We start from the raw sequence: 18,644 nt of genomic DNA on the forward strand, positions 1-18,644 counted from the left end.
AGCTACTGAGTCAATTCGGAGGTCAGACTCACTTTTTTTGGTTACGGATGGAAAAAGAAAAGGGCTGGCCACTTCTTTGGCTACCATCTCCAGATGGTTTAGACAGACGGTGACTTGGGCCTATTCCATTAACAGTCAGGTTCCACCTTTCCCTGTCAGTGCGCATTAATACTCGGGCACTGAGTGCTTCTTGGGCCTTCCGTCCTCAAGCATCAATATCACAAGTTTGCAAGGCGGCCAGTTAGTTGTCGTTGCATACCTTCACAAAATTCTATAAGGTAGATACTTTGGCATCTGCGGATGCTTCTTTTGGCTGCAAAGTTTTGCAGGCTGCTGTTTAAGAGGGGCTGTTCCCTCTTGAGGGGTGTTTTTCTTTAAACTTTTATTTTTCAGACAGGGCTCCTGTGATCCGGTTAAGGCTCCAGTGTCCTGGTTAAGGGCTCTTATGTTTAGCTTTTTACCCACCCCTCATTTTCCTTTTGGCACTGCTTTTGTACGTTCCAGTAGTTATATAGAATTGCATAGGGGGATATTTTGAAAATGTTGACGTTGCTATATAGAGGACATTGTTCCGCCATCTCTCTGCCCTGCTCTAAAACATCCTAAGGAGATCTTCATATGCTACATACTGAGTCTTAACTACAGCTCTCTTTGGATGGTCTGACTCGTTGTTCGCCATTCTTGAAGATTGAGAACTCCTCATTCAGTTCCAACGCAAGGTTCCAGCTTTCCCTATCAAAGCACACTCCCTCTGATTAGTTAGTGTTTCCTGGGCTTTAAGGAAGAAAGGAAGCCATCCATTGTTTACAATTGTCCTATGATCACTTTGTGTGTTGATGGAAACCGAGAGCTGGCTCAGGAATGAACTAGCACAAGTGCTCCCATAGCAAATGGCTTGCTATGGGGGCACTTGGCAGGGGGGAGGAGCTATGAACACCAATGGGGGACCGGAAAGAGGATGATCAGGGCTGCTCTGTGCAAAACCATTACAAAGCGCAGGTAAGATCTGTTTGTTATTTTAAAGAACAAAATAGGTTTAGAACCACTTTAACCACTTTAGTATATTTTTACTGAAGTGTTGCAGTAATGTCATGTGAAAAAATGGGAGCTACCACAATTTTTTGCTCCGCTTTCAGAAAAATTTATTTTGTTTGGGGGTTTAACTAATCCCCATGCCTAATTTTTTTTTTTTTTATTAAAACAAAAACCGCTCTGGCAGCAAAAGGGTTAAAGTGAGTATCTGGTGCTTGAAGTGGTAAAACAGCCTTGCAGGAAAAATGTCATTTATGTGGGTTAGAGCACACTATATTTTTGCCAATTAGTATTATTAAATGTGTCAGAAGATACTTGCTGTATATATTTTTCTTCTACATTCTGTCACCCTGTCCTCTATCAGGGGAGTGGAGGTATACAATATGATGTAAATACAAGCTGTTGAATGCTCTCCCTGAGATTTCGAGATTCTTACATGATACCTGCGAAATGGTTGGTTGCTTATGGACCACGTTTCTCTTGTTTTCACAGGATATGTACTTTCTTAGTTTGGAATACTGTTATCATGTACACATATGGCTATGAATACCAACCGTTCGTTGTCAACTTATATTGGCCTATTTAAAAATCTTTCTGCAACTGCATGTATCTGTATATTTGTATACATTGAAAAACAGAAATAAAGAATATAGGGGCGGGGGGGGGGGGTGGAGGAAGTAAAAATAAAAAACTAAAATATAAAATACACCAACAAACAAATTGTAATGGTCCCCTGCACTCAGAAAGGAAATTACCTAGAATGTGAGGTAAACCCAATCGTTATACAGACGAGTTGCTGCTACTTCAAATAGTAAAGAATGAAACATAAACACATACTTGTCAAGGCATTGCAATTGATGGACTGTGGTTAATTATGCTCTATGGATGCTTTTTGAGAAAAAGTCATCTGACAATTTTTGACCATGTTAGGTTTGCGCTACTAATGCCATTTTTTCTCTAAGGACAAGCTGGTGTTTTTTGTTTAAAAAAAAAAAAAAAGCGAAAATAATGTGGTTGCATAACTGTGCACACCCTCTTATAACTGGGGATGTAGCTCCAGAATTAAGCAATAACATTCAAACTCATGTTAAATAGGAGTCAGTACACACCTGTCATCATTTAAAATGCCTCTGATAAACCCCAAATAAAGTTCAGCTGTTCTAGCAGGTCTTTCCTGACATTTTCTTCTTCGCATCCTTCAGCAAAGCCATTGTCAGCAGAGAGCTTCCAAAGCATCAGAGGGATCTCATTGTTAAAAGGTATCAGTCAGGAGAAGGGTACAAAAGATTTTCCAAGGCATTAGATATACCATGGAACACAGTGAAGACAGTAATCATCAAGTGGAGAAAATACGGCACAAGAGTGACATTACCAAGAACTGGACATCCCTACAAAATTTATGAAAAGAAGAGAATAAAACTAGTCAGGGAGGCTGCCAAGAGTCCTACAGCCACATCAAAGGAGCTGCAGGAATATCTGGCTGTGTGCTACAAGTGACAACAATCGCCTGTATTTTTCTATATGTCTGGGCTATTGGGGTAGAGTGCTTATGAAGAAAAACATCCAAGCCAGGCTAAATTTTGCAAAAACACTACTGTCTCCCAAAAGCATGTGGGAAAATTTGTTTTGGTCTGATGAAACCAAGGTTGAACTTTTTTTGGCCATAATTCCAAAATATATGTTTGGCACAAAAACAACACTGCACATCACCAAAAAGAACACCTTACCCACAGTGAAACATGGTGGTGACAGCATCATGCTTTGGGGCTGTTTTTCTTCAGCTGAAACAGGGGCCTTAGTCAAGTTGGAGAGAATTATGAACAATTCCAAATACCAGTCAATATTGGCACAAAACCTTCCGGCTTTTGCTAGAAAGCTTAACATGAAGAGGAACTTCTACTTTTGGCATGGCAACCACCCAAAGCATACATCCAAATCAACAAAAGAATGACTTCACTAGAAGAAGATTAAAGTTTTGGAATGGCCCAGCCAGAGCCAAGACCTGAATCTGATTGAAAATCCGTGGGGTGGTCTGAAGAGGACTGTGCAAGGAAGATGCCTAACAGTTTTGAAGTGTTTTTGCCAAGAAGAGTGAGCAAATATTGCCATGCTTGATAGACTCATACCCAAAAAGATGGAGTGCTGTAATAAAATCAAAACATGCTTCAACAAAGTATTAGCTTAAGGGTGTGCACACTTATGCAACCATATTATTTTATTTTTAGTTCCCTCCACCTAAAAGATTCCAGTTTGTTGTTAGACTGAGTTGTACAGTTTATAGGTCACATTAAAGGTGGAAAAAGTTCTGAGATGATTTATCTTTGTCTTTTTTGTACATCACAGAAACCAGACATTTTAACAGGGTGTGTAGACTTTTTATATACACTGTGTGTGTGTGTGAGTGTGTGTATATATATATATATATAATATATATATATATATATATATATATATATATATATATATATATGCAGTTCCCTTTACGATTAACTGCAGTTTAAAAAAATGTCAACTTTAAAAACAGAATATAAGAAGTCGTTATGGGTTCTGACCTATAGGTTTCTTGTATAACTCTTGTTCTGGACAGCTGCCATAATAAGTTGTAGCAATAATAAAACAAAGGCTTTCATTTTCTAAGGTTTCTGACCAGCGGGTTGCACAGCTTTGTTGTGGAAAGCTGCCATAATAAGTTGTAGCGATAATACAAAAGAGTTTCTATTTTTTTCGGACACTGGCTTACATTAATTAAAGAGTTTTTATAGGAAACAAAATGGCTTAAGGGATTTTCCACTTTGAGTACTGATGGGCAGAAATTTCTGCTCAGACACCCTGCTGTGTAAGGGATAAAAAAGCAGCTTAGAGGATGTTAGTATGCTCTCAGGTGCTTGACCATTTTTGCCTGTGTTTTGCTGAAAAAGGTTGTGTATCCCTGAGCATTCCTGCAACTTCGGGGCTAACATTTTTCTTGCTGCCAACAGCTGACCATTTCAGTTTTTGATGAGGAGGCCAGTGCCATTCTGCATTAGCCTGCCAAATCACATTTGCCTATTGTTGTTGAAAATGTAAAATCCCTTTAATGAACTTTAACAATAATTTAAATCCTGTTGTGCATGGTTTTGTTCTAAGTATGTATATATTTGGTTTTGCAGATATTTGAAAGAATTTTGTTTATATGGGCAATTCGACATCCAGCAAGTGGATATGTACAAGGAATAAATGACCTAGTCACACCTTTCTTTGTTGTATTCATTAGTGACTATGTGGGTAAGTTTTGACATCCATAAAATATCATAAAGGCTGTTAGTTTTTTCTTTTCCATACAGTGTTGATTTTTTCCAGTATGGCAGTTCTGCTTGGATACACTTAAAATTCATAAATTGTTTCTTAAAGGAAAAATGTGCCTATCATTTTCCATCCAATTTCTTTCCCTCTTGCAGTTTAAGAACCAAGTATACTTAGTTTTATCAGCCCTTAAAAGGTATGTAAAGACAAAATAAAATAAAAATAATGATAATTTAGTAAATATCTGCAGATTTCCCCATGCTTAAAAGGATAGGTGTACCTTTACCAACATGTTACATGTTCTACCCAAATTTAGGATGTAACCTGTTGGTAATCTTGTACAAAAGAAAAGGCAAAAATGAGATTGAAGGTGTTGCCTCTTAAGAAAAAACAAACTAAAACACTACTTAAAAATATACATTTTTACTTTAGCAATATAAAGGTTAAAGTCTCAGTTATCAAAACACATTGTAGCATTCTTCTGTAGCACTGCTAGTACCCCCAGGTTGTCAACCTCAAACCACTACTAAATTTACTATTTAGTTGTATTGTTAGGTGTTTCTATCACAGTTTTTGGGCTTGTATTCGAGATGTTTAAAGAGAGATCACACAAACACTTGTAGGTATTACATTTAATAAAGTAATGACATATACAGATATAAAATGTAATATAAGAAAATATAGGAAGAATACTTAACTAAAAATGTTGTTTTGCCACAAAGCCATGCCTGCTTTCTTACCACGTCACAGATGATCGAACCATATAGAGACTGAATATTCCAAGTTATAGCTGTAGCATTTAAGACTTGACTAAGAAAATGGCCAACTCCCCCTGCAAGCAAAATTACCTTTTAAGGACTTGTTCCGTTTGAAGTGACATTCCTTTGGTATGAAGTCAGCTAACCAGGATATGGGAGGCTTTAGATATTTTGAGACAACTTTAATAAGGGAAAATTTAATTTCCCCTTCATTATTTTCCAAGCCCAACAAACTAGGGTTCAGTGTAGACATACAGTCATCAATATATTGGTTAGGAATATAGCCAAAACTCTACGCATGTAGACCTACATTAGTCAAAATATTGGTTAGGGATATGGCCAAAACTCTACCCATTTCACTCAATGCTTCTTCAGGATTTGATGAAAATCTTTAATGATCTTTCTACCAAAGTATGTTGTTCATCAGTACACCAGCACAGGGTGCCCCAAAAAATCCCCAAACATTGGGAATTATTGAAGCAGCAGAGCGATATCAGTGGCACCCATAGGTCATTCATGGAAAGCGTGATGGCCATTACAAGTTTGAAGAATTTACAGGTGATTTTGTTAGGCCAGTGAGCCCAAAACACTCCACCAGAGGTACCACCTCCAGTGGATAATAAATTCTCCTGCTTTCCCAGCTCGGTTGAATTGGCTGACATTTTGGTAATCACCAGCCCCCTATGACAGCAGACATTGGTTCTTCTCCCCTCAGCCACATTTAAAAATCTCCCCACACAGGTGCATCATTCATTCACAATGATCTGTGAATGAGTAAACTACAAGTCCAACTACCAGACTTGTAATTTTAACTGGACTATGAGCACCCTCATAGTCTACTGACTAAACTTGTCTCCTGCAGCTCCATGGACGCCCTCCCAGAATGAGAGAGCTGCACTGTAGCCATCTTTTGGCTATAGCGCGTGTCTGAAGTGGTTAAAATGCTGTATTTACAGAAATATAACTGGTGATTGTCCAAAATATAGTTTTCTCCTACTTTCCTTTTTGACATGAAAACAGTGCTCCTAATTCCTAAACATGTTTTCGGCCAAGGGCATCCTGCATTTTCGGTTTCGGCCCAGAATTTTAATTTCGGTGCATCCCTAACTTACACTGTTCCAAGCTTTATCAATTTAACTATGGAAAAAACTAAAATAAACCCCATAAATGTCAGCTTTAAGTCTGCATGCACACAAGGCATTAAAATGCAGCTTTTAAAAGGTGTTTATAGTTTTTTTTTTTTTCTTAGCCTCTTAACTCCTCTCTATGTTAGCACATGCGGACATGCACACATAAACATTTATTGGTGTATTAGAAAAGGAGCGTTTAAGGGCTGAGAAAAAAAAACCCTGCACCACCAGCACATTTAGGAGAGGAGCTTATGGACAGAAAGAATGCTGAACATGCCTAAAGTGCCTACACAATAGGCACATTTAGTGCTTGAGCGTTCATTCCAGTGTCCAGAATAAATGACTATTTTGGCCCAAAGAATCAATGAACGCCCAAAAGCTTGATGCACCTAAACACATGAGAAAACACATGAGCAAAATGCGACTTCATTTTTTTCTTTATGGAATAACCTCTCTTAAAGTGAAAAAGTACACATACAGTTACCAATATACATTTTATAAAAAGTCCTTAACCTCTTCAGCCCTGGAAGATTTACCCTCCTTCATGACCAGGCCATTTTTTGCAATATGGCACTGTGTTATTTTAACTGACAATTGCGCGGTTGTGTGACGCTGTGCCCAAAAAAATTTGGTGTCCTTTTTTCCCCACAAATAGAGCTTTTATTTTGGCGGTATTTTATCACCTATGTGGCTTTTCTTGTTTGCGCTTTAAACAAAAAAAAGACAAACAAATTTAAAAGCATTAAGCCAGGGATATGCAAACTGTGGCCCTCCAGTTGTTGCAGAACTACAAGTCCCATGAGGCATAGCAAGACTCTTGACAGCCACAAGCATGACACCCAGAGGCAGAGACATGGGACTTGTAGTTTTGCAACAGCTGGAGAGCCACAGTTTTCATATCCCTGCTTTATGCTATAAAACATACCCTTTAAAAAAATGTAAAACTGTATTCATGAATTTAAGCCAATATGTATTCTGCTACATATTTTTAGCCTAAAAAATCTCAATCAGCGTATATTGATTGGTTTGCGCAAAAGTTACAGCATCTACAAACTAGAAGTGATATTTATTAAATTTTTAATTTTTTTATTGTTTTTAATAGTAATGGCGGCGATCAGTGATTTTTAGCGGGACTGCGACATTGCGACGGACAAATCTGACACGAAGGGACACTTTTTGGGGACCATTGACACCAATACAGTGATTAGTGCTAAAAAAACCCAAAAAAACACCTTTCATTGTACTAATGACACTGGCAGGGAAGGGGTTAACAGGGGCGTCTAGGGACTGTGTATCTAGTGAGTGCTTGCTAACTGTTTGGGGGGATGCTTTAAATTGGGGAAAACAGAGATCCGTGTTCCTGCTTAGCTGAAACACGAGATCTCCATCTTCCCCTCTCACAGAATGATGGTCTGCCTTGTTTACATAGGCAGACTGCTGTTCTGCCTCTCCTGAGAACGATGACGGGGTGGTGGCAAACATGGGGTCTACAGGACCTGCTGATTGGCTCCGGATGTGTCCAATCACAGCTGGAGCAGGTCGCCGGCGGCATGCGTGTGCCCCAGAACCAGTGCACAAATTTACGTACAGGTAAGCGATTTCATGCAGGAGGTCCGCACTGCCGCAGTATATCTGCGTGGGGCGGTCCAGAATGGGTTAATAAAGGTTACATTTTATACCGGTGTGTAGAGAAACACATCCTCGTCCTGTATTAGCAAAACACAACTTTACGCATGTTTTTTAGGCTGCTTTTTTCCTGGCAGGAGCAAAGGGGTCAAAGGAGGGAAGAAAATACCCTGTGTGAGTGATTCCTAACTGTACAGCCACTGCACAGCATCTATTAAAATCTTTGAAAATCCTCCATGCTGATTTGGCGTCTATGTCTCGCAGTCCTCATTTACCTAAAAACTTGTCTGCAAGTTAACTGTGCTTAAAAATTTTAAAGGGATACTGTAGTTAAGGATTAATATAATATGAATGTTACTTGAACAGTTCAGCTCTTTTTTTTTTTTTAGAATTTTTTTATTGAGTTTTTGTTATACAAATAGAACACAGTAGATGAAACAGTACATAAGTGATGATAACAAAGTTCAGCTCTTTTGATGTACGTAGTATGTTGGCAGTAGCAGCCATCAGTTTGTGTTCAATTTGTTCAACAGGCTGTCGGCTTAAAAGTAAAAGTGATGCTGCAGCTCCCTAGATGCCAATCCCTTTCGGGCCCACCCCATCATGGTTCCCGATCTCTCCCACTCTTGCCGGGAGCCTGGGTCAACAACATATGCACGCTTCGCTTTCACATGTAAACAATGAATAAAACTAGAAGTGGTGATTCTTTCATCACTTCCAGTTTCAGATCCACCTTTTCCATCTGGTACAGCCAGGGGACACATCTAACCAAGCAGACCTTTGCTTGGTTAGATGCTGTAGAGACATTGAGGCTTATTAGACACCTAATGTCTGCAAAAAGAGTACCTGCCCAATGCTTTCACATAGGGGTTTATTAACCCCTTGGTATAGCAGTCATGTAAAAATAAATACAAAAAAAAAGTGAAATAAAAATTACAATAATTAAAAAAAAAAAAGATTGTTGTAACTCATTTTGCCCCACTCACATGCGCAAACATAAACGCGAGCCCAGAGTGCACTCATGCATGTACACCGCGGTCGCACCACACGTGATACATCTTTGCGAATGTAAGGGTGAGAACAATAATTACAGCACAAGAGCTCCGGTTTAAAGTCATGTTAAAGTCTTTTTTCTGCTTAAAAATAACACATTATACTTACGTGATCTGTGCTCCTGACCCCTCCCTCCTGCCGAGTGCCCCCACAGCAAAAAGGCTTGCTATGGGTGCACCTGAGCCATGTCCATTTAGACACCAAGCCGTGGCTTGGCCCTGCACCCATTCTCTCCTCATTGGCTCACTGACTTTGATTTCTGCTGCTTTGTCATAGCCAATCAGGAGAGAGAGTACCGGGAAGCCAAGGTTCTTGTGCAACATCGCTGGATCGAGATGGAGCTAGGGGAGGCTGCTGCAAACTGAAGGTTTTTTTTTCATCTTCATGCATAGTAGATAAAGAAGCCTTCTGCCTTTAGAATCACTACTAACTCTAAACGCTGTAAAAAAAGCGTCCCCTATCGAGATTTTTGAGTACTATCATTTTTTGAGATATTACGAGTGCACGCAATTTTAAGACTTGCCATGTTTGGTATCTATTTACTCGGCGCAACCTTATCTTTTATATTGTAGGAAACAATTGTGTAGTATATTGTGTGTGTCTAAACTAAAAGTAATTTTATTATATTTTCTCTTTTGTTCATTGAGGAACACAGCGATCCATAGATTAGAACTACTGGGTTATATTGCCTCCTCCAGGAGTAGGACTAGGCAAAACAAAAACACCTGGCTACACCCATGGGCCGTCCTTAGCTGTTATATAACAGCTTCCTCTCGGAGGCTTCCTCTGAGAAGACCAGTTGTCCCAAGGGCTGATCAGCCATCCTGCTTTACAGTTGCTTGTTTTAATGGTTTTAGCTATTGAAAGCCAGGTACTGAGGGTTTGTCTGGATCTGTGATCTCCACTATGGTGAAGGCGAAGAAGTCATCTTCCAGCAAGATATACCATCGTACGTGGAAAGCGTACATTTCTTGATTTGAGTCGATTGGCGCTCATCCTCGATCCTTTTCTGTGGCTCGAGTCTTAGCCTTTCCTCAACAGGGCTTTGATCAGAAGTTGGCCTTGAGTACCATCGAGGGCCAGGTGTCTGCCTTGGCAGTCTTCTTCCAGCAACCCCTAACCATGCACTCTTTAGTTCGTATCCTCATTCCAAGGGTTCGACATGTGGCTTCACCTGTACAATCTCTTTTGCAGCTGCGGGATTTAAACCCAGTGCTTTCGGTTCTCCAGAAACCTCCATTTGAGAATATTCAGAAGATTCCCTTGTCTACGTTATCCCAGAAGGTGGCATACATTGTTGCTATTACCTCGGCCCACTGAGTTTCAGAGTTGGCGGCATTATTCTGTCGTAATCCCTATTCAGTGGTTCATAGGGATAAAGTGGTTCTTTGTCCCTGTCCATCATTCCTGCCCAGAGTTTTCTCTGACTTCCATTTGAAAGCTGCTTAGAGCCGAGCTGGTTAATGCAATGTGTCATTCTCAGTTATGAGAAATTACCTTTCTATACTAGTCTGCAGCCAGCTGTGTTTTACAAGTATTTCCAGGTGTCCTTAGATTTACTGAAGTGGTAATTTAATATTTGATTAGATAATTACAGCTCTAAAGGGATACTATAAGAGTGCAATGTTTCTTAAAACACCGGACAGTTTATATTTGCTAGTTTTGAAAGGTACCTGCTCTCACTTCAGCTCGGATCGAAGTTTTCTGTCCCCCTCCCTCCCTGCAGTCTTCTGGGACATGTCACAGGTCCCACAAGATTACCAGACCATTCAGCAGGTGCAGCACGACTCGCGCATGCACTGTATGCACCCGGCTGTGAAGATGCAAGCTGTCACAGCCAGGTGCCCGCAGTTGAAATGCTGGCACTAGAGAGGGAGAGAAGCGACGGTTCAGGTGACCACATAGCTGGATTCTGGGACAGGTGAGTGTGTGTTTATTAAGACCTCATGGACACTGGACATTTTTACAGTTCTCTGCTGCCAGTGAACTCCCCAGCATGCTATCCTATGTGTCCATGCACATATGCTGCTGTGAGCATTTTCTGGCTGGAAAATACCCCCCAGAACAGAGTGTTTTAGGGCTCTTACACACTGCACATTATAAAAACACCAGTAGTGTTAGCTGTAGAAAGCTGTAGCTGTAGAATGAGTTTTGCATCATTTTTGTAGCAGCGGCTTTTAGTGTGTAGTAGCATTTTTTTAGCTGTTGCGTTTTTTTAGCAAAACTATATTCCCGTAAAAGCTTATGGCTCAAAAATGCTGGTAAATGCAGAATAGCCGTGTTTTTCAGCTTTTATCAGAGAACGTTTTACCACTGAAAAACTCTTCTGAAAACCCACTAGTTCTGGGTGGGGTTTTTTCAGCCAGAAAACGCCCCTGCCAAAAACACTGATAACAGAGCCTATGTGTGCATAGACACATAGGATAACATGCTGGGGAGTTTACTAGCTGCAGAAAAAAATGCCTGAAGCCAAAAACAGCAGCTGTAAATGTCAAGTGTGCAGGAGGCTCTAAGAGGAGTTTTTCAGCTGTAAAAACACTCTAAGGCCCCTTTCACACAAGGGAGTCCATCGGCGGACTCCGTTTATCTCAGTGGGGGATCGATCCGCTGATCCCCCACTGAGCAGGCGGATGGCAGCTGTGTCTCCACGCTGTGTGCGGAGACAGAGCTGTCAGATCCTGTTCTCTATGGAGGAATTGGATGGGAACGGGACTGTCTGTCCATTCTCATCTGATCCTATCCAATCTGATCCGCTGGACGGATGGAAAATGGGGTTTCCATCCATCCACATTTGACGGACCGGATGTCAGCGGACATGTCTCCGCTGACTACCGATGCCCCATAGAGATGCACGGGGCATCCGTTCAGATCCGCCTGTAAAACAGACAGGCGGATCTGAAAGGTCCGCCAGTGTGAAAGGGGCCTAACTCTGATAAAACACTGAAAAACTTGGCTATTCGGTGTTTATCAGCGTTTTTGAGCCATAAGCTTTTGTGAGAATAAAGTTTTGCTAAAAAAATGCTACTACGAAAACACTATTAAACTCATTCTACGAGTACAGCTAAAGCTACTGGCTTTTATATAACGTCCAGCGTGCATGAGGCCTGAAGAGGAGGTTTTCAGCTGTAAAAATGCTCTAACTCTATTAAAAGCTGAAAAAATCAGCTATTCTGCCTTTATAAGCATTTTTGAGCCATATGCTTTTGTGGGAGTATAGTTTTGCTAAAAAATAAGCTAAATGATGCTAAAAAACAATTTTTTTTTGCTAAAAAAAATGCAACAGCTAAAACAATGCTGAAAAAATGCTACTGCAAAAACGCTACTAAACTCATTCTACAGGTACAGCTTTCTTCAACTATTGCTACTGGCATTTATATAACGTCCAGTTTTCAGCATTTTTGAGACATAAGCTTTGGAGGGAGTATAGTTTTTCTAAAAAATAAGCTAAAAACACAACAGCTAAAAGATGCTAAAAAACACTGAAAAATGCAACTGCAAGAACGCTGCAAAACTCATTCTACAGGTACAGCTTTCTACAATGAATTCTGCTGGCTTTTATACAACGTCCAGTTATCAGCATTTTTGAACCATCAGCTTTTGTGGGAGTATAGTGTTGCTAAAACACACAACAGCTAAAAGATGCTAAAAAACACTGAAAAACGCAACTGCAAGAATGCTGCAAAACTTTTTCTACATCTACAGCTTTCTACCGCTAACACTACTGGCGTTTTTATAACATCCAGTGTGCATGAGGCCTAAAAGTCAGTAGCTCCACTTTTTCTAGCTGCTGACTTTTTAATAAACACAGAAACGACTGGAACTCCGCTTTAAAATGCTTGCGATGCATATAGTATACCTAGTGAGGATTGTTTTCTGAACAGAGGTGGAGTTCCCTTTAAGACAGTGTGGTATCTTTTTACAGGCTACACAGATAGTGCCCCTCCTTTTTTGCCTGATAGCGCTACTGTATAATAAATATGCTTTGGTTATCTTTTTCTTGTTTCTCTATGTTTATACAATTATATTTTCAGATTTCAAGAAAGCACTACTGTTTGCTGTGTGACTTTTTTTTTTTCGGATTCACCTTTCTCTGACTTGTGATGATTACACTCTGTGTCCTAATGTCACATTTAGCGTTAATTGAAAAGGGCACGCTGCCCTTGAGTTTGGATTTGCATGGAAACACCTTTTTTTCTTTGTTTCCAATTCTTTTTTCATTGGAGGTCTTTTCATTGCTTAGCAACTAATGAGAACTACTGCTGCTTACTCCCTAATCATCTCTTAAGTAGGGTAGATGCCTACTCCTGAGAGTGCTTGCCGTTTTTGCCTTTTACTCCCTCATTTGACAGGTAATGAAAATGCTCTTAATGATCCTAGAGCAGTTGGATCTCTGTTGGAAGACTTTAGAGTTGTTAATTGAAATAAGAAGTTCAGCTGAGATGTGATTAGAGAATTGATATTCCACGTTAAATAGACCATTTAATTAATGTAGTAAATAAGTTTGTCTTAACTACTTTGCCAGCAACTTGCATTGTAGGACCCGAGTGGCTGTTAATGTAGTAGCATCTGTGTCAGGATCATAGGTGAACACAAATACTTATTTATCTTCTTGGCAAATACAAGAGGGGTTTGTTTACATTGGTATGTAGTTCTGTGTCTTTCTGTCTTTTGGCTCCTCTCACCTCAAGACATTTTGCAGTGTCATTTTCCTTTACTGAGTCTACTTTTGAGTCCATGACTAAAAGAAAGCTTTTGCATTGGTTTAAACATGTAAATATATCCTATCAGATATTTGTTTAACTTCTGACTCTGTGGGTTAAATTATGGCTTGGTAATATGCTAATTGGTCTGGTTTACCTTTTTAAGTCCTCGCACCCTTCACTTAAAATCTTCTGGAAAATATTGGGAATCGGTAAAATAACACACTTTGAACATTTGTCTTCTAAAATTTCTGAAACCTGTAAGGCCCCTTTCAGACTGAGGGGAATCTGTCAAGCAGATACACCCGTTCAGTGGGGAATCTCTGCTGATCCCCGCTGAGCATGTGGATGACAGGTCCATGTCTGCTCTGCTATGCAGAGCGGAATCGGACACAGCCCGCTGTTCTCTATGGGGCGGTCAGCTGTCCATTTCTAACTGACTGTCAACCAATCCGTCGGACGAATGGGGATTGGATCCTATCTGATTTTAGCAGATCGGATGCCGGTGGGTGTTATCTGCCTTTGAGAACTATGGGTGGTCCGATCGGGTCCGCCTGAAAAACGGACAGGTGGATCCAATCAGTCTGCTGGTGTGAAAGGGGCCTAAAGATATATTTTCTCAAAAATGTTTTTACTTTTCTCCTTTGACCATTGAAAAAAATCTATTCATATTTCTTGATCTCTGTGCTTAAAGTGAAACTTCACTCTCTAAATCAATATGAACTATTTCTAATCCTTATGCTGCTAGCATTAGTAAATAGATAGGAAAGTATATCATATTTACTTGTTTTTCACTTTTTTTTTTTGCATTTCTTCAATTACTTCCTGGTTTGTCTTGGCAAATGATGTCATACATCCCAGGAGTCTTGAGGAGGGGAGGGAAGGTTCTCAGCTCAGCCAATGCCTGAGACGAGTTCCAGGAAGTAAATGATACATGAAACATTTGACCTTATTTAGGATGGCCACGACCAGAAATGCCAAGGGTCTTTTTTTCAAAATGATTTCTCAGCAAAATAGAGCATGGAGACATGAATGGAGGGGGGAATTTGTTTTACTAAAAATGAAAGAAATAGCATTTTTGGCTTGTGGTGCCCAGTTGCAGTGCAGTTCCTCTTTAAATAGATTTTTCACTTTGGTTCCACATATTTCTTCTTAAAACTTTTTTGTATGTTAGCGGTTTCCCACCCGGGTCATTGTAAAATAATGCCCGAGCGGGAACCCTATTGTTTTGGGTTGACGGCATATTGACGTCCTTCCCAGAATTTGCCTCACATGGGCCTGATGGGCCACGCTCTGGCACGGTCGGTCACCTGCTGTGTCCACCAGGCACAGCAGATGATTGATCAGTGTACTGGCCTACTGCCAGTACCATGGGATTGCTGTGACCAATCACAGCAGATCACATGAAAATTGTAAATTGGAGACGAGCACAGTGCACCTTTTTGTTCATTGGTTAACCACCTAACGTCTAGCGAGGTAGACTTAGGTCGGATGACTTGGCGTGGTTGTACCGGGGTGATGCCTCTAGCTAGGGGCATCATCCCAGTACCGTTTTTTAGAGCCGGCGGTCCGCTTTCCGGTGGTAATGACCGATGCCGGAAGAGGCTTTGATCGGGGGTCTCCGATGACGTAACACAGAGGCGGCGTCCATGACGTCACGTCCGGGTTACTCTGCTGCTAAAGGCGGCAGATTCAAAAAGTGACAGTATACAAAAATGCAGTTTTCGGCGTTTTGAATACATGGAAGTGTAGTGGAGGGGTCTAGGGTCTTTTAGACCCTCGATCCCTCCATAAAGAGTAACTGTCACTGCATATTGCTGTCACAAGGGATGTTTACATTTCTTGTGACAGCAATAAAAGTGATCAGATTTAAAAAAAAAAAAAAAAAAAACCTGTGTTTAAAAAAAAAAAAAATTAATTTAATTAATAAAACAAATTTAGCCGCCCCGTCGCCGTTAGCTTGCACACGAAAGAAAACGTATATGGAAGTCGCGCCGCAAATGAAATCGCTGTTCAAACCACACGTGAGGTATCGCTGCGATCGCCAGAGCGTGAGCAATACTTTAAAAAGAAGAGCTACAACTCTAACTCTAAACTGGTAACCGTTAAAAATTTTTGAAGCGTTGCCTATGGAGATTTTTATTGACCGTAGTTTTTCGCCATTCCGCGGGTGTGCGCAATTTTAAACCGTAACATGTTGGGTATCTAGCTTGGTTTCATTTTTTTTAAATGCAGTGAAATGTGATTTTTTCATAATTGTTCCCAAAAAATGGCGTTTGAAAGACCGCTGCACAAATACCACGTGACAAAAAATTTTGCAATGACCGCCATTTTATTCTCCAGAGTCTTTGCTAAAAAATATATATATTTTTTATACGGATTTAAACTTGTAAACAAAAAGTGTCAAAAATAGGCTTAGTGGTAAAGTGGTTAAATGTCTCCACTGTAGTCCAACTCCATAATCAATGACATTTGTTTAAAAAAATCAATGACATTTGTTGTTGCTTTCCATGGAGCCCTAACAGAAATGCCTTTATTTAAGGCATCTCAGATCTTCAAAGGTGAAGATGCAGATTTACTCCATATAAACAAAAACTAAGATCAGAGTGAACAGAAGAACAAAAAATTGGAGTCCACATTATAATTTTACATTATATTACCAATGCTAAATCTGAACCCCATGAAAAGCAAAGAACGCAGCTCCAAGCGCCAGAACACAGCCACCTGGCGACTCGAGAGTTTGAGTGTTGGCATCCAGCAGGGCTTCTCCAGCTCACTAAGACAGTCTACTAGATGAGGTGGGGATCCACACACCGATAATAAGCCCAGTCCGTATATGGAAGATCCAGTTTAGCCTGTCTCCTCCCAAGCCCGGTGACTGGGATGATTATTGGTGTACGGCTCCCTAATGCTTCTGATAAACCAATGCTAAATGGTCTGATATTCCCCAGCCATATACTCAACCTTAAAGATTAATGGAATAACATTAGAAAAATCTTTCCCAGACAATACTGATTGCAACTGTGAAAAACAAGTATTTTTTCTCTGTATAGCTTATATCTATGAACCCAAGTTCTTAAAATAATTTCCAAAAGGGAGGAAAGCCTCTAAATGACTGTGCCACTAGAAAGACAAATATTCTTCTCTGGCAACATAACATTAAAATCTCATACTGCAATACTGTTATATTGTTTATTTAGAAACAAATGTTTTGTTAAAATATATATATTACTTCAATAATAAATGTTATATATTTAAATTATATATTTAATGGCACCCAGTATTCCATACAAAAATACATATTTACCCTCTTCTGTCTACAAATAAACCATATCAATCTGTGTTGTGTATAAGTATACTAACTCCTTGAGAATATGAGGAATATTATAAGGCGTGTACACAGTGAGTATAGTTTATCTTTGCAAATATGTCACTGTATCTCTTGCAAACAAAGTATAGCAGGTTTATGTTGACTGAAAAAGTGAAAAACTGCATTTTGCGCACATTCCAAGGGATCCTACCCTTATACCCTGGGTTGGTCCTATAGCTTCATTGGTGAACAGCTTATCTGTTCTGCATACTTACCTTTTATTTATTTGGGGTGGAGGTATCCTCGCTGGTGTGTGTGCCTGCATGTGATTAATGGCTGCCACCTAAAACATGGGATAAATTAAACTTTTTTTGTTTTTTATGATGTTCACATATTTTTGGAGCCAGCACGCCGAATTTCAATATTCTTTGTAAAGACTATGCTATTAGTCTGATTACTTAGACTTTTGTGACATATTCTATTTTAATACTGGCTTGGTAAATGTTTCAGGCTTCTTTGTCTGGTGTCAGGTATTTTTTAGATTGTGATGTTGTTTGTTTAAACTCAGACATATGGTCTCCTGTCTAATGTATTTGCTTTGAAGCTGGGCATGATTCTTAGCTTATGAAATGAATCATTTTTAGCATTCACTTAATTATTGTTTCACTTTGACACATGATCTTATGAATGCCCAGAATTCTAAGTAGCAAATTAAATGGCTTCAGTAAGTGCATTCTATATTCCCATTAACTTTTAAATTAAGCTGTAAGTAACGTTCATGTTTTTGAAGGAACTGTCATATTATTACCCTACTATAGCTCTTCCATATTTTTTAGCTGGTTAATCTAATTCACAAGCTGATTTGGTCAGACAATTCATTCATAGCAGTCACTTACAGGAAAAGTTTGTCAGCCTCCAGGAATTCTCTGGACCTACTAATTTATGGCTCTTGATCTCCTCTTTACCCTAGTCAAAAGTTGAAATAAATGTGTAATAAAAAGAGGTAACTTCCTTTATTTGCACCAAATACTTTCTGTAGCTTCCGATAGGACCCGTGCAGTGATATGGAGTTTCAGTTCATGTATATTTTTTAGGATGTTTGTGTGAACAACTTACTTTAAGTCATACTAGTGTTGCGCTGTCCCATAGAAGAACGTTGATATAAGACTAAATAACAAGTGACACAAAAAGAACACTATTCATAAAAAATGTAAAATATATGCTCAGACAAGTCAAAGTTCACTGCACAGGTGCAGGCAGTGATCTTCTCATCAAATGTGTTTCCTTCTTTCAACACACAAGTGTTGCAAAGCATCTTACTACAAAATTGTACCCCAAAGACGCGGAGGTCTTAAATGTGTAATAAAAAGAGGTAACTTCCTTTATTTGCACCAAATACTTGCTGTAGCTTCCGATAGGACCAGTGCAGTGATATGGAGTTTCAGTTCATGTATATTTTTTAGGATGTTTGTGTGAACAACTTCCTTTTAAGTCATACTAGTGTTGCGCTGTCCCATAGAAGAACGTTGATATAAGACTAAATAACAAGTGACACAAAAAGAACACTATTCATAAAAAAACTATGCTATTAGTCTGATTACTTAGACTTAGTCTGAATGTACTAAATGTAGCCAATGAAGGATCTCTATCCACTCAGATGATAATGCATCTCCAAAGGCAGATTGCACCAACTCCAATCCCACAATGGTAAGCATTAGAAAGAAAGAGAGGAAACTGCATGGTGTAGTACCAA

General features: G+C 39.6%; 1 protein-coding gene across 1 annotated transcript in view; it reads left to right on the forward strand.

Annotated features, from left to right (window-relative positions):
• The window catches only part of TBC1D22A (TBC1 domain family member 22A), an 860,932-nt gene that overhangs the window by 325,575 nt on the left and 516,713 nt on the right, over window positions 1-18,644 (forward strand). The window contains exon 8 of the mRNA XM_082254309.1: window positions 4,182-4,296. Coding sequence (XP_082110435.1) covers window positions 4,182-4,296 — 115 coding nt within the window. The remainder of the gene's footprint in view (window positions 1-4,181; window positions 4,297-18,644) is intronic.

Source organism: Pelophylax lessonae, assembly GCF_965119305.1.
Source record: "Pelophylax lessonae genome assembly, chromosome: 4".
Lineage (NCBI taxonomy): Eukaryota > Metazoa > Chordata > Amphibia > Anura > Ranidae > Pelophylax > Pelophylax lessonae.